Genomic DNA, 16,269 nt, shown 5'->3' on the forward strand with positions numbered 1-16,269 from the left:
CAGTGAGTCCTGGTCTAGTCCAAGGGTGTCACAATGGAGGTGACCGTAAGGACCTCTACCCACTTCAACAGCTCATCACAGAGTTCTGCTCAGAGCTTCTCCCAGATTTCCAAACCTTCTCTTGAAGGAGCCCAGACAACTTGTTGGGAAATTAATTTCAGCTTCTTGTATTTGTGATCTTACTGTTTTGGAGTTTATCCAGAGGTTGTGACCTTAGATGAAGGACATAGTCCAAGCTTTCCTTCATGGCTGAGGACCATCCTCACCACTGAGGTCTAGAGGAGGTTGTGTAGAAGCTGAATTCAGACCAACACTGATGATTTTTCTTTCTGTTTCTTCTCTTTCAGGGGCCCAGTCGGTCAAATGGGTAGCCCGAAGCCCGGCATGCAACAGGGTGGCCAAGGAGGAGGGGGAATGGGAGGAATGGGAGGAGGAAGCATGGGAGGAATGGGAGGAGGTGGAATGGGAGGAGGAGGCATGGGAGGAATGGGTGGAGGAGGAATGGGGGGAATGGGTGGAGGAGGCATGGGGGGAATGGGTGGAGGAGGAATGGGCGGAATGGGTGGAGGAGGAATGGGGGGAATGGGCGGAGGAATGGGTGGAATGGGTGGAGGAGGAGGAATGGGTGGAATGGGTGGAGGAGGAGGCATGGGGGGAATGGGTGGTGGAATGGGGGGAATGGGCGGAGGAATGGGGGGAATGAGCGGAGGAGGAATAGGAGCAGGAATGGGAATGAGTGGAGGTATAGGATCCAGAGCTGGCGAACCCTACCGCCTGGCCACCCACGACAGTCCCTCCTCCCCCCGACACATGCAGTCAGGACAGAGCCCGGGCTCCGGTCATGGAATGGGTCACAGTCCAGCGGGGTCCGGCATGGGCGTCCACGGCCAAAGTCCCGGTCAACACGCGTCTCGTCGAAACCTTCAAGTCGACTTCAGCGGATCGGGCGGCTCCAGAACAGGCCGGTCCCCGTCAGTGTCTCCGGACCGCAGCGTGACCCCCACCTCGCCGTACTCGTTACCGCAGATCGCACCGATGCCGAGCAGCAAACTGTGCCCCGTGTGCACCACCACGGAGCTGTCCAACCCACCGGCCGTTCCCAACTACAACACCTGCACCCAGTGTAAGGCCACCGTCTGTAACCAGTGTGGATTCAACCCCAACCCACACCTCACCGAGGTAAGTCCAGCTGTCGCTAACGTGTGTGAGTATGGAGTGGACAAAGCGGTGTGTTTTCGCATATAGTGGACATGGCTATCATCAGGTAACCCCTTAGTCTGGAGACTGTTGTTTGCTTTTTGAACTTGAGTGGCTGTTACTGAGCCAAGTCTAATGGGAGATCCCGAACATGCTGCATCATTATGATCATCATGAAGTCATTTCAGCTGGTGGCTAAATGTTTATGTCCCCATCAAATCAAAGTGTTAATATTTCCCCTGTGCCGCACGTCAGCCATAGCCAGTATCTCAACCAACCTTGTTTTTACATACAGCTACTCGATTACAACGCTTATACTGGTTGTGATTATATTTGGGATATGTCATTTATGTACAACTGAGGGAATTCTATTTAATGTTTTTATATTAAATACTAGTATCCAGTTAAATCTAGGGGTGTAAGAAAATATCGGATCTGCAATATATCACGATATTTCATTTCACGATACTATATTGATATTAAGAAGTACTGTATTGATATTTTTAGATATTTATTCAAATGCAGATATTGTGGAGGTTCATTTTTGTTGTTTTGTTTTTCTTTTATTTATTATTATTTAACACTCTTTTATTAAATAATGTTAGTTCCTTTGTTGGAATTGCACAAAAATAATGTTCTGATGTTAGTTCTGAACTAATAGAATATGAACATTTGAACAGGATCTTAAACTGTAATGTCTGTAAAACGGAATTTAAGTTTTAACACAGGAACATTTTGTGATATAGCATTAGATCCTGTTGTGATCCAATAAAAATGTGTTAAGTATTTGTGCAGATTTCTGGTATAATTCAATTCTTCAAGGAAATAATCATTTAAAAAAAAGAAACAAACAAAAAATTGGCTTTTTTAACAGTGTCATGATATATTGTGATATATCGTATCGTGATTCTAGTATTGCGATTTGTATCGTATCACCAGATTGTTGCCAATACATGCCCCTAGTTAAATCTGTGTGTTATTCATTCTTTTTATATTCAATCGAAAATCCTCAACTGAAAAATGAAAAAACTGACTCGTTATTTCATTATTCATGTACAAATCAAAAATCCAAAAACTAGTTGTTTTTCATTCTTTCGATTGTACGCACAAATTAAAAATTGGAAATAAACAAATGGACCAAATGTGGGGTTTCATGTTGACATTTTTGATATCTGATTTGGGTTGACCCGGAAGTTACTGACTTCTTGGTGTGTTGAGCTGGACAATCGTGGGTTTGCTAGTTTTCTGCCTAATGCATTCTGCGATAATGGAGAATTTGGTGTTATTCAGAGGCAGCGAATGTGTTACTCTGAAGGAGGATGACATGACAACTGAAAAAATCGTCAGGATCTTCCAGGTATTGTTGTTTTGTCTAATTCAGTGCGTCCATGGTAGACAGTCTAAGCAGAAGACACTTCATGTAACAAAGAAGTCAGTAATTTCTGGGTCAAACCAAATCGGATATCAAAAATGTCAACATGAAACCCCACATTTGGTCCATTTCCTTATTTCCAATTTGTAATTTGTGTGTACAATTGAAAGAATGAAAAACAACTTGTTTTTTATTTTTATTTTTGTTTTTTGATTTGTACATGAATAATGAAGTAATGATTCATTTTTTTAATTTTTCGATTGTGGATTCTCAATTGAATGTGAAAAGAACGAATGATACACGGATTCACTTACCTACTCTTGCTGTATTCTGTGTGATGTTTGCCACACTTTGCAGGAGTTTAATCTCATATTTCAGTAACTGCAGCCTAATCTTAGGTCACACTGAAGACAGGATCATGTTGTAGCTTTGTTTTCCCTTCATTCATCTACTGTCAGCGATAGGAGACGAGAAAAACAGGCGATATTTAACCATGTAGGACAATGGAGGAGGATGCAGATATAGACGTGGGCTTCAGGGGCTGGTTTTGATGTTTGGACACAATAATGTTTGCTTCAGTATTGGTGATGCCATTGTTTGTGTCTCTGCTACATCATTTAGTGGCTGTGCAGTAATCACAAACAGAATAAGATGAAAACATGCTACAGTATCCAGATTCTTTTGAGATTCACAGGATGAGGTCATATCCAGGGTGATGATGGTCACATTCACAAACACAAATATAAAGACAAATATAATAACCTTTTTCATGAGGAATTTAAGCTTTATTGTAATTTAAACAGATGTAACTCACCTTCTGTAAATTATATTAAATCCTGTGGGAGGACAGAAACCGTTGTTGATTAATGTTTCAGATTCAGAGGATGGACAACAGTAAAAGTATTAGGTCAGTAAAACATTGGACACTACAAATATGATGCACTTTTTGTTTTGGGCATTGTCACTTTATTTTTTGTGCCAATAATTAATCTTTGACTTGAATGAGATTGAAATGAAGGGAGTGAAAGCAGTGAAGGAAAAGTGATCGATGGAGGGAAAGAGGAGGTTTGAGGCAGGAGAGATGAATGATGCCTGGAAAAGAGAGCGAGTTTGTGCAATGTTAAAACTTTCACACTGGAAAAAATCTAAATGTTACCAAGTGTATTTTTCTCATTTCTAGTCCAAATATCTTGTCATACTTAAAATGAAGCATCATCACCTAAAGAGTAACTTGTTAGTGAGATATAAGAACTTATTTTTAGATAATAGATCTTGAAAATCTTATTTCAAGAAATCTTACAAGACAGTTTTCACATGTTCTATTGGCAGATTTTTTTTTTTTTTGGTTAATTCAAGATTTGTTTTCTTAATTCAAGCAAAAAAACCTGCCAATGGAACAAGTGAAAATTAACTTGGTTGCCCCAGTGTGGCCAACATGAAATCTGATTGGTTAACCCATAAAGACCCAGGGCTACGTTTGTTTCAGTTTCAAAATGAATTTTTTCTCTCTATATCACCATTTTGAAGTGAATTATCACCTATTTATTATTATATTATCCTCTATTTCTCTTCCTTTTTTTGCCTTTTTTTCAGTGAAAATCCGGTATTTTGCTACATTTAATTCACTGATTATGTAGATGTTCATAAAAGCTCAGATTAAAGTTCAAGGTTATTATATCAGAAACAGAGAAAACTGAAGAAAAAGGGAATTTTTCAGCAAATACATCAATAACTGAACATAAACCCAGTGTGTCCATCCACTGTCATTGATCCAACTCCATGGGTTTTACTGGTGAATCAGTGTTGCAGAAAATGACAGTGTTTCCATGGTAACTATGGAGCCTCTGAACTTCCAAATGGGTCATATCTGATAACCATGAAAAGATGAAGAACTGTATTTTACACCAATTATTTACACGTATTGATAGGATTAGTGGATCAACAGGTATTAATCATTTTATATCAGTAGATGATATTGGTCACTGGTGGCTGTTTGGGTCTTTATGGGTTAAATCAACAGTTTCATTACATTTATTCTGCGCTCCAGTTGTTGATTCTGAGCATTAAATTAGAATTATTTTACCCGGCAACACATGATGGTGAAATCCGATTGGCTCTAACATTCACGTATGAGACTGTAAGCAGTGACCAAGAGAAAACATACATTGCATGATGTGACGTGACATGGTGGCGGCCATATTGGATTGAGTAACTTTTAGTAAAATTGAACTCCGAACGTATTTACATGAAAGTTTTGTTTGTGTTTTTGTTTTGTTTTTTTGCCATTTTATCCTCCTCTTTTTCACTGTGGGGACACACTTTGGTAAACATCGACTCTACGCTACATATGATTCTATATTACGTAGGTTTTATTATTTCTGTTTGTTTCTAGACTTCATGGATGGTTTGTTAACTATCTTGTTGTTGGAGAGTACAGTTGTCATAGTTGTTCCTTCACTGAAACATGCGTCAGCGGAGGAATGGAAGTGAAATGCAGAGAAGCCTGTTTTGAATAACTTTGTCTGTAATGTCGATCTTTGTGAGTGTGTGTGACAGACAGTGAGTGTAAAGGCTCAGCGAGTGGCAGTAATTCATTCCTGAGGCGCTGACAGACTCTCCATTAATGTGCCGAGACAAGACACATGGGTCGTGACAGTGTACGAGTGAGTTTATTGTACTCAGGTGTGATACGAGGAGGGGATCGGCAACAGCTATTGGTAAAAAAAGAGGAGGAGAAGACCGAGGGAATGGACAGATTATTGCGACTGTCATAGTATTGAGATGAGAGGGGAGCGTGAGGAGGGTAAAGGTCTGGTTTTGATGGAGATGAGGTCAGCGCCTGCCTTTGGTGATGGGTTTAAACCGTCAGAGCGGTGACGAACATCAGACCTCAGACGACCTTCAGACTCAATCACATGACCATACGGGGTTATCCCGACGTTTTCAGACAGCTTGGGTGTTTATTTCAACTCTTATCCTTCAATATTTGCGTAATAACGTGATCGTACAGCTGTGAAAACTCTGCCGTCTACGTAGATTTTACATTGACCCTTTATGGACGACTGTGTACATTTTCACTGCTATTGACAAAATCCAAACATCATCTTTGAGCTGAGATCGGGTTCTTTCTATTGGTCTATAAGACATTAGGGTAGAGGTCTGCATTGGCTGGAAGTGGGCGGGGCTGACAGCAGCAGAGTGCAGTCAGTGAGAGAGAGATGGAAGATTTTTATTACTTTAACATCATATTAATGAGGTTTTAGCTGTGTTTTTATTGTGAATTTGTGTAAATAATTGTCTGTTCTAGTGATAGTGCTGTTTTGGAGTGTTCTACCAGTGTGTTTTTGTGAAGTTTGCTTTTTTTTTAATCTGTATTTTCCAGTTTGTATAGTTCATTCATTGTTGTATTTTACAAGTAAATATTAAATAAAGGCATGTATGTTTCTATATATATGTAAATCTATATCCAGAGAGCTAGCCAGGGAATACACAGATGCAGTGTCTGTAAAAGATGCAGATAATGGATGTTTTTGTCAGTGAAATGAGGGGCTCTGTCTACAACTAGACAGAAAGTGAACACAGACTATCACACAGGATAAAAATGACTACAAAGAAATAAAAATAAGAAGGACGTGGACACAGAATGATCTAGACAAACTAAAATGTTTGAGCTTATTGAAAATAGTCGAAAGTTTTATTTCTATAATCTCAAAATTTTGTTCTGCACATTTGCTGTTGTCATAATCAATATGATAATAAAAGTCTGTTTTTTTATTTTTTATTTTTTACTATAACACTGTTTTAAGCATTTATTGCATATAATAATGGTGATTAATGGTCAGGTATTGAAAGTTAAGTTCTTCCTGGAAAAAAAGTGCAAAAGACTGGGGGGAAAAAAGGCATTTTCTGACACTTTTACTGCAAAAAAACACCCAAACATAAAGAAATGTAGACAGCCTGTTATAATAATAGTCCTTATAGGGTTAATTCGTCTTAGGTGATCCCCAAAACGGCCTCGGTGCTTAGAATACTATGGAAAACCCGGCAATATATCTGATATATTATCTGATGAATGCTGGCGCCCATTGATCGCCACCAATGCCAGGTCCAGAGGCTGTTCATTGGCCGACAGCAGCGTAAACAGTACTCCGGATTAAAACAAACAGCCGTGGTTGTGTTGCTGTGGTGCCTCGTGTTTCAGTTGCAGTGCGAGGTGAACGCTGGCACCTGAATCATCCATGTGTACAGTACATCCCTCACCCTGATGCTCCATGAGAGCAAATTAGCATCCACTGTGTTGAGCAGCAGCGAAGGACTGGCTCTATTCATAGTGACAATACTGAGTCACTCACATGATTCACAGACCTGAGGAGAATAATGTGGTATTATTATCAAATTCATGGAATAAGCTTTACTCTGGGCCTCTTTCATAAGCTGACATATAAATGCAAGGCTCACACAGGTAGAATGATGATAATAATAATAATAATAATAATAATAATAATAGTTTCTCCTAAAGGGCCTCTCAGGGAACAGTGAATTATGCAAAGGCTGACAGCTATTGTTAGAAATCCGGTTTTTCAAAGACCATGCACAGTTATATGAAATGGTAACAGCTGAAAACAGTGAGCATGGATGAAAAAAGGTTAATGAGCTCTAAATAAAATAACAAGAATTATTTATATTTATAATTTTCATCATTTTCCTACTTGTTTTTACCTCCTTTAGTATTTATTTGTGGTAATACAAGGTGAAAGAATCTGCCACTCATCTACAAAAAGGGGTGGGGCAGTGAATTAATCATGTGACACAGCAACAGGAAGTGATTATTTGGTGGAACGTCTTTGGGAGTGTTTTAGTTCTGTTGATTATTAGGGTTTCACGTTTGTTTTCCTGTTTTCTTCCTGTCAGATTGGGCTTTCTGGGGTGTCATGCTTTTGTAGATTCTTGTTTTTATTGGAAACACTACCAATCTGAAACACTGAGTCGAAAAGGTAAATATCAGGTGAAAAAATGATCATCTGATTGATTGATGCATCCCTTTGGATTATGACTGTTGTTTTGGTTGAATCTCAGTTTCATTTGTATAACTGTACCTCTGGTCGCCGTTTTAGGCTTCTTCAATTGTGAACTGGATGTGCCAAGGATTCCTTTATTCCTGCGACTATCAGGAATCTGAATTCACTTGGCTGATAGCTGCAATTTTTTTTATTTTGTGATTATTTATTTATCTTTCATGCTCATGGCCATTACGACAATTAACTTGTGTAGTGTGTGTTGTGGGAAGGGAGTGGCTCCATTGTGTTTGTCTGTGTTGTGTAATTTTATTGTGGTGGCATCTGGTGGTGCTGTTTCTGTGAATGGGTTTTTGAGTATGTGTTTATGTGTTTATGACCTCTGCTTCACACATATCCTTTCTAAGGATAAATAAAGTTGAAAGTTGAAGTTGTAGCAGTTTACATCTGCAGTTTGCACAGGCAGAATTTCACCATTTATATATTACCATGTACATTTTTGCATCTGTCTTGTTCTTTTTAAAAAAAGATATATTCATACTTGTTTTTACATATTGAGTATTTTGTGGACAGCTAACCAAAAATTTCATTGTACAGAGAACATGTTTCCTCACTTTGTGAATGACAATAAATGCTTTTAATCTAGAATCTTTTACTCTTTTTTGGACAGAAAAAAGAACAAGAGCAACGATTGTTTTATTTTTTCTAGGTAGAATAGAATAGGCGTTGATTACACATGATTGCATCACAAAATTGGTGGGGAAACTCCCGAATGTACACTTCAAAAATAATAAATGTAATCCAACAAATAAAATGGCAACAAAAGAGAATACATTGGAAAGTTATAAGCATAATAAAATGGTGAAAGAACACAAAACACTGCCAACATCCACTCTCAGGCTGCATTCAGACAGCTGGTCTTAATGCACAATTTGGATTTTTTGGTGAAATCCAATTTTTTTGTGTGCTCGTTCATATTACACATTAAATGCGACTTCTATCAGTTTTGAGTGTGAACTGAATGCGACCCTGAAGTGACCCACATGCACAAAAGAGGTCCTGAAGTAATATGTGACCATGCAGACACGGAAGTAAATATGTTTTTCCCGCCGCTCCTCCTCCTGGGACGCAGAATTGTGACGTTTGTCGCATTTCAATGACGTAAAGGTCAGATAAATGCGACCTGGCCGTTCAAACTGAAGTCACATTGCAAATTATCGAATGCGTATCGGATTGAGGACCACATATGAAAGTGGTCTGGGTCAAATTTGAAAAAATCAGATTTAACAGATTAGATACAGGTCACATATGGGCAAAATAATCAGATTCGGGCCACGTTTGCCTGCAGTCTGAATGTAGCCTTATTGCACATTTCACAGTCCCATGATTGTCAGACTACAGTGCTTTTAGGGAATAATCAATCATTTACTAATTCTGAAGTATCTGTTAAACATGTCGTTAGAGTCTGTCGGAACATGTCAGTATTAAACTGAAATGATTTATTCACCGAGATGATTTGCTAAAGTTTTTTCTGATAAAGTTGCTGTTTCAACTCAGTGGTTCTTATGTAATGAGGCGTGGACTTTGTCTGCGACGGCTAATTCCGCCTCTGTATTTAATGTACGGCAGCTTTAACCGGGCTCATGTGGGATCAGTGCTAAGACCACACTTTGATCTGCGCACACATACACATCGACGGGAGTGTGTGCTCATGTATCCCTGATGTCGAGGGATGCAACATGTACGTCCTGACGATGTAAACTGTTAAAAGGGAAGGTTTAAGGTTCGACTTAAAGGGTCAGTGTCCAGGAAAGGAACACGAGTCAACGGAACGTCCACTTAAACGTATGGAAACACCGGTGCAGGTTAATAACAGGGGATGATGCTAATGAAGTGGAAGGAGGGAGGAGTTGATAAGCCCCCCGACTTAGGGATTTGGACTGCACTTGTGATAAATTAACAAGAACACACACACACACACACACACACACACACACATATATATATATATACACACACACACACAAGTACACACTGACTCAGACAGTCACAAGTACATTTACACACACAGACGCACACAGTCGTCCCCATTTGGTTCAACATTATTCATGCAAGCGAACTGTGCAATAAATTGTGATGTTAATTAATTGGTGGGATTTCCCTGAGGACACGGGAGGAAACACTACATGGACTGAAACACAACAGGGTAAAAGCCAGCCGTCATCCACGTACAGTACAGACCCGGGCCATTCTACTGAACCACAACTGCAAAATACAAGACGTTTACTAAGATCTGCACTAAACTTCATATACAGTCATGCAACAAAACAGCCATATACAATAAATCCAACCTTTATTTTTTCTTTATTAACTCTTTCATGCATGAATCATGAAAAAAGTATCTAGTTTTTTGGGGGGGATTGATTTTATTACTTAAAGTTTTGGCTTTTGTTTAATGAAATAATTGCCTATGTTGGAAACATCATGATGCAACAGGTTTTAGATGCATTTTTCAAAATTGCTATGGAATGTCCTCAGCAGTGGACAGTTGTTTTTTTTTTTTTGTTTTTTTTTTAAGGATACAGCTGTGAAAAAAACCATAGCTGGGTCTTAGAAGGTTAACCCTGTAAAGCTTAAACCATTAAATCATTGACAGAAAATTCCAGTTCTTTGAAACCGGAGCCTTTATTGGTCCTTCTGAACAACCTAAAATACAGTTTTTCAAATATCAGTTTCCATGTATGATTTTCAATTTTGTATCATATTTGATACATTGGGTCTCAATGTTCAAATATTAATTTTGAACAAACAAAAACACAATATAACACAAACATGTCTCACAAATTAATTCCTTTTCAGAATTGCCAAAGTTCTTCCTCCTTCCTCATTAATGACAGTCTTGTAGTGTCACTGGAAAGGCCTCTGGTGAATGAAGTCCTCCTCCCTGATGGATTATCTTTGTATTGTATGTATCTAATTGTATACATCAGGATTTTCAAGAAAAAAATATCACACTGATCACGTAGAGGGCTTCAAAATTCATGGATCAAATATGATATGTTTGGTGTTATAGGGTTATAGGGCAATAACTTTCAACACAATCTTACACTGTATTTGGCCGAGGGGGATTAAAAGTGCACAGCGTGTTATGGTTTTTTTTTTGTTTTTTTTTAAAAGCTGTGAAACTTATTCACAAATGTGGACAGAAAACCCATAGCTGGGTCTTAGGAGGTTAACGCAGGCTGTAACTGAGAGGAAACTTCACTCAATATTCAGGTTAATTTGTGAATCGTTGTTATTGGTCACTGTGTAATTAATCCAACTATAATTTCAATAATCAGATGAAAATGCGAAATATCTTTACGTAAACCTTGATTTACAAAGAAAAATTTAAATAAATTTGTATTTTTAACTTTAAAGTTGACATGCAGATGCTTATGGATCTTTATCATGAGCTCAGACAGAAGCATTTTGTTAAATCATCTTAATTTTACTTACAGCAATTTGGACTATTCATTAGAACAAACAAAGTTAATGTTAATTTTTCACAGTGGTTCCGTTCCTATTGATTCACCTCCCTCTGCTTCATCATCTGCTTCAGACTGGAGAGAAAAAAAAAAAGCCAAACAGATATGGATTAAACACAAAACTCTTCTTCATCTTGTGGAGTACTGCTGTGGCCTGTTGTTCATGTTCCTATGAATTATGGATTAGTTCTCTACTTCTATTAACATCCACTGTCTTCTCTATTATTGTCCTTCTAATCAATGTTCCCTCAGTCCTGGTGATCTAATAAACAGTCCCACCATGACGCTTCCTGAGGAACACCAGGCTTTGTACGGTCAAGGTGAACTAGCCGGGTGGATGCCTGTGATTAACCCACATTCACGGGTTTGTTGTGTTTTTTCACTAAATACGCAAGTAAAACTCAAAAATACATGGGCAGGAGTTAACCCTTTATAGACGATTGTGTCTCCGGCGCCATAACAACCACTATTAACAAATTCCAAATGTTACTTGAAAGTTGAGATCGGGTTCTTTCTATTGGTCTATAACACGTTAGGGTAGAAGTCTGCATTGGCTGAAGGGGAGGGGTGGAAGTGGGCGGAGCCGAGAGCAGCAGAGTGCAGTCAGTGAGGGAGACATGGAGGATTACAACTAGACACAAAGTGAACACAGACTATCAACAGGATCCAAATGAACTAGACCGAACCAAAAAGAAGAAGAAGAACACGGACACACAATGATCTAGACAAACTCAAATGTTTGAACACATGGAAAATAGTTGAAACTTTATTTTTGTCACCTCTTAAAGTTTCATTATGCACATTAACAGTTCTATTTCATAATAAATATGATAAAAATTCAAGTCAGATTTTTTTCTTTTAACTATAACACACTGTTTTAAGCATTTATTACATATAATAATGATAATTAATAGCCAGATATTGAAAGTCAAGTTCTTTCTAAAATGAAAAGGAGAGAATTGGCAAAAAAAAGACATTTTCTGACACTTTTCTATCAAAAACAAAATAAAGAAGTCTGGGTGGCCTGTTATAATGGTAGTCCTTATAGGTTTAAATGATAAATGTCACATTTCGTCCCCTGAAAATCATAGCACTAAGTAAATTTCTTTTAAAAACAAATTTAAAAATAGGGAAGTTATTTTTTTAGATTATTTCATCATAGGCCTCTTTTAGTGTTTTTTCACTGTTTTTTTTTTTTTTTGTTGGTTTGACAAACTGGACATTTTTTTCATCTCTTATTTTTCAAATCAGTAAAACACTTGTAACTAATGTCCAAATAACCCACATTAATGTAGCAAATCAACCTGTGTCAAACAGAATGTCAACAAATCACGACATGTAAAGGGTTTCAGCTCCATAGTAAATCACAGTCTTGCAGTATACAGTAATATAGTGAAAATAGGTTTTATTACAGCAAAGTACTTACAGCACAAGTTGCGTTTGTTTCTAAAATAAAATTCAAAATACAAAAACAGGTTCCATAAGTCACTCATATGTTGTATTAAAGGACGTATTTAATAGTATGAGTGGTTCTTGAATTAGGCTCATTGTGCATAAATACACAATATAAACAGTCATTCATAATAAAAATGAAAAAAATTCCAGGTCATTTATATTCTTCTGTGTATCTTCACTGTAGGTTTATTGTATGCCGCAAAGTTTTGCAGATTGGGCTCATTTTGTTTTGGACAGAAACTGTCTCTGTCATCATTTCAAGCCTTTGTACTCTGCGGTCAATGTGGGCTCTTCCCGTTATGTAAAATAAACCCAGCTGCATTAAAACCTTTTACTACCGGTCCAAACGATGCTGTAAAAAACCCACCAGTGAGAGGTTTATCCTCCCGCAAACACAGCTGTGGAGATCCTGGTAGGAGTCACTTTATCCACGGTTTATCCACTCAGAAACACAGATGAAAACCCACAGGATGTTTGGATACGGAACCGACTGTCCTGGATCACAGTCACAATCAGATGTTTTATATAAATAACAGTTTATGTTTTAACCCATAAAGACCCAAACAGTCACCAAATGAAATGACATCCTGACATAAATCTCAAGTTATTAACACAAAACTGATGAAGAGTATGATGTATTTTATAAAAGTCAATGAGTTTTAGTCCTGATTTAAATGTTTGGGAACAGATTTTAACATCAAGAGGGTTACATTTATCTAATATTTACCTGAAAGTTAAAGTAAGATGCATTGTGCTGTAGACCTGTGGGATAGAAACACACAGATCATTTTTAACCCTTATGTCCTCCTCAAATTTACTACCCTCTGGCAAAAATGTACACATGGAAAAAAAACTGCTATAAAATCCTTAACACCCCCCCCCCCCCCCCCAAAAAAAAAAAAAAAAATCCTAAGTATGTTCAGCCCTGCTCAAAACGACCAAACATTTAACAGTTTTCAGGATTTTAAGCCTGCCAATTAAATTATTTCAATTCTGAATGATTTATTTCAAAAAAACAAAACAAGACAACCCACACACCTAAAATGTAATATTTTCCATGTAATAAATAGTAGGGACATGGTGTATTACTTGTGATGAGAGCGTTGGATGTGTCAAAGATTAGTAACAATATTGGTTTGATTGGATTAGTATTTTTTCTATAGTGTCAGATATCAGCCATTGACTTCCATTATAACCGTATTTTTTAAGCTCAGTGCTGTTACAGTATATAATCATACATTCTCTAATATCGACATTTCTTTTAGAAGAAAACTAGTGATATTTGACATTTTTACTGTATTCCATCAGTTTCAACAATTTTGCCATTGTAGGCTGATACATGAATTACTTGATTTTTTTTTTTAGGTATATTATGGGACCATATGGCCAAATTTAATTTGTTTGTGTATGTGTGTGCAAATTACTTTTAAGTGAACATGTGATTCATCAGTGTGAAGATGACACAACAGAACATATGAAATGTGAATGAGTATGAAAAAAAATAAGAATTTCATGCATCAGCCTACAATGGGAAGATGGTTGAAACTGGTGAATACGGTCGCAGAAAAAATTATTAGACCATCAAAAGTCATCAAAAACAATGGTTATGCAATCCAGCACTAACCCCTGTGTGTATCATGTGACTAAAACAGACAGAAAAGAAAACATGGAATGTCTAAAAGCACTGTTTTGTCAGTACAATGACATAGATATTGATGTAAGAACTGAAGTGATTTTGGTTATCAAGAAAACATAGAAAATGGATAGATATCAGCTCTGAAATGAAACTACTATGAGCTGTTTTTGTTGTTATCATTATATTTGTCCAAACAAATATACCTTTAGTTGTACCAGGCATTAAAATGAGCAAGAAATTGAAGAAACAAGGGGTGGTCTAATATTTTTTTCCCGCTACTATACAGTAAAACGGTCAGGTATCACTAGTTTTCTTCTAAATGAAATGTTATATACTGGATTTTTAAGAAATAGAACTAAAAAGAAAAGTTCTTGCCAAATTTCATGCCAAAAGCTGCAACAGCTAAAATGATCACCAAAACAAGAAAAAACAAAAAAGGAAGGAGAGAGAAATGTTTAAAAATGCCAGCGGAGGAGCTAAGGGTTAATGTTGCGACTGTTGCTGCAGATGTTTAAAATCCTCTTCCCTGAGCTGAGCGTGGCACAGCTCCAGCCTTGTTGTGTCTATGGATTAAAACTTAAACTGAACATTATCCATTATTATCATTGCTAATCAATGCAGCGTGTGTCCTGGTAATCTAATAAGCAGCCACGTATCCACCATACTACGCTCTGATTCCATTTACATCAGATAACATTTAGCAGACCTAGCCAGCCGAGCTAAAGAGATTATTCTATATTAACAGGTCAGGTGGAATTCATTATGTGTACTTAAGTGGCAACACAATGCACATGGCTTCAAAATGTTTCTGAAGTGAGTTGATCGACGGGTAATTTATCCAAATGAAGTAATGAAAATGAAGCTCAGAGCGTTTACCTTGCATCTCCGCAGGTAAAATGGAGCTTTTCAGGTTTTCTTTAGTTACATTATTACCATATTAAGTGTCGATGACAGCGTCGTGTCTAGAATTACAGATTAATACTTAACCTTAGAATCCCACCGTCATGAATGGACTCCGATAATCCAGTAAGCAGCACCAGTGGCCATATCATGTGACGTTTCTATAGCTTTTGGCGTCAGATAACATTGAAGAGGCTGAAGTCGAAGACTGACACTGATAATAGACAGATAATGGTCGATACGTCCCAGTCAGAGAAGGTGACATTTAGGGAACACGGATGGCATGATGTTATTTGACCTTTATGTCACATTAAAGTGGCGATCATTATCACTGATGTAGAGCTTCAGTGAACTAATGGATGGAACACTAGCCTCCTAACACAGGGGTTGTGGGTTCTAGTCCCATCTTTGGTGATTGACAGCAGAGTGGAGCAGAGGGAGTGTGCTGGGCAAATTAACTCAGAGGTCAATGGATCTAAACCATGCTCTACTAAATGGATTTAAACATGTTGTCATGTTCAGGGCTGATTTTGTCATCAATGTGTAGGTGCTAGATTTGTTTTTGGTACGTTTTTTGTACAGGGGGGTTTGGTTCAATACATTTTCAGTACAGTGAAGGAGACCCGTGAAGAGCGGGGGTGGGGTAATGGGGGGGTGGTCTCGTAAGTACCGAAAACAGAAAGTGAAACTTAACACACTGACCCGGCTTCTGTGCCTCTGTTATACTCTCACTCCCTTGTCCGGTGCCCCAGCCTCAGAATAAAGGAATAAAGTTTTGGGTTTTTTTTGGGCGGGGGGGGGGGGGTTGCAGTGGCACTGAGAATTCAGCAGCAACACCACTGCAGAATGTATATCCTCCTGACACCCAGTAAGTTAACATTTTCGCCATTTTACATTAAATAACTGCCTTAATTGGAGACAGCATGATGCAACAGTTTTTTCAGGAACTTTTTATTTTTATTTTTTAAAATACATTATGTAACATTATGTAATTTTTTATTTTAAAGTAAAGCTGCGAAACTCTTGTCCACTACAGAGGACAAACATGCGTTCCTGGGTCTCAGGAGGACATAGGGAAGACCCTGCACATGGGTTCTGCTTGGGTCCACCCTGCTTGCCAAGTGTTTGCGTTCTTCACATAGGCCACATGGTACACAGGAAATTTGC

The 16,269-nt window shown here is 38.0% G+C and overlaps 1 protein-coding gene across 1 annotated transcript in view; it reads left to right on the forward strand.

Moving 5' to 3' along the window:
* Positions 1–549: 549 nt before the first annotated feature.
* The window catches only part of bsna (bassoon presynaptic cytomatrix protein a), a 210,243-nt gene continuing 194,523 nt past the window's right edge, over positions 550–16,269 (forward strand). The window contains 1 exon segment of the mRNA XM_030138868.1: positions 550–1,179. Within this exon segment, the coding sequence (XP_029994728.1) occupies positions 550–1,179 (630 nt within the window).

The sequence above is a fragment of the Sphaeramia orbicularis genome, chromosome 7, assembly GCF_902148855.1.
Source record: "Sphaeramia orbicularis chromosome 7, fSphaOr1.1, whole genome shotgun sequence".
NCBI classification, from domain to species: Eukaryota; Metazoa; Chordata; class Actinopteri; order Kurtiformes; family Apogonidae; genus Sphaeramia; species Sphaeramia orbicularis.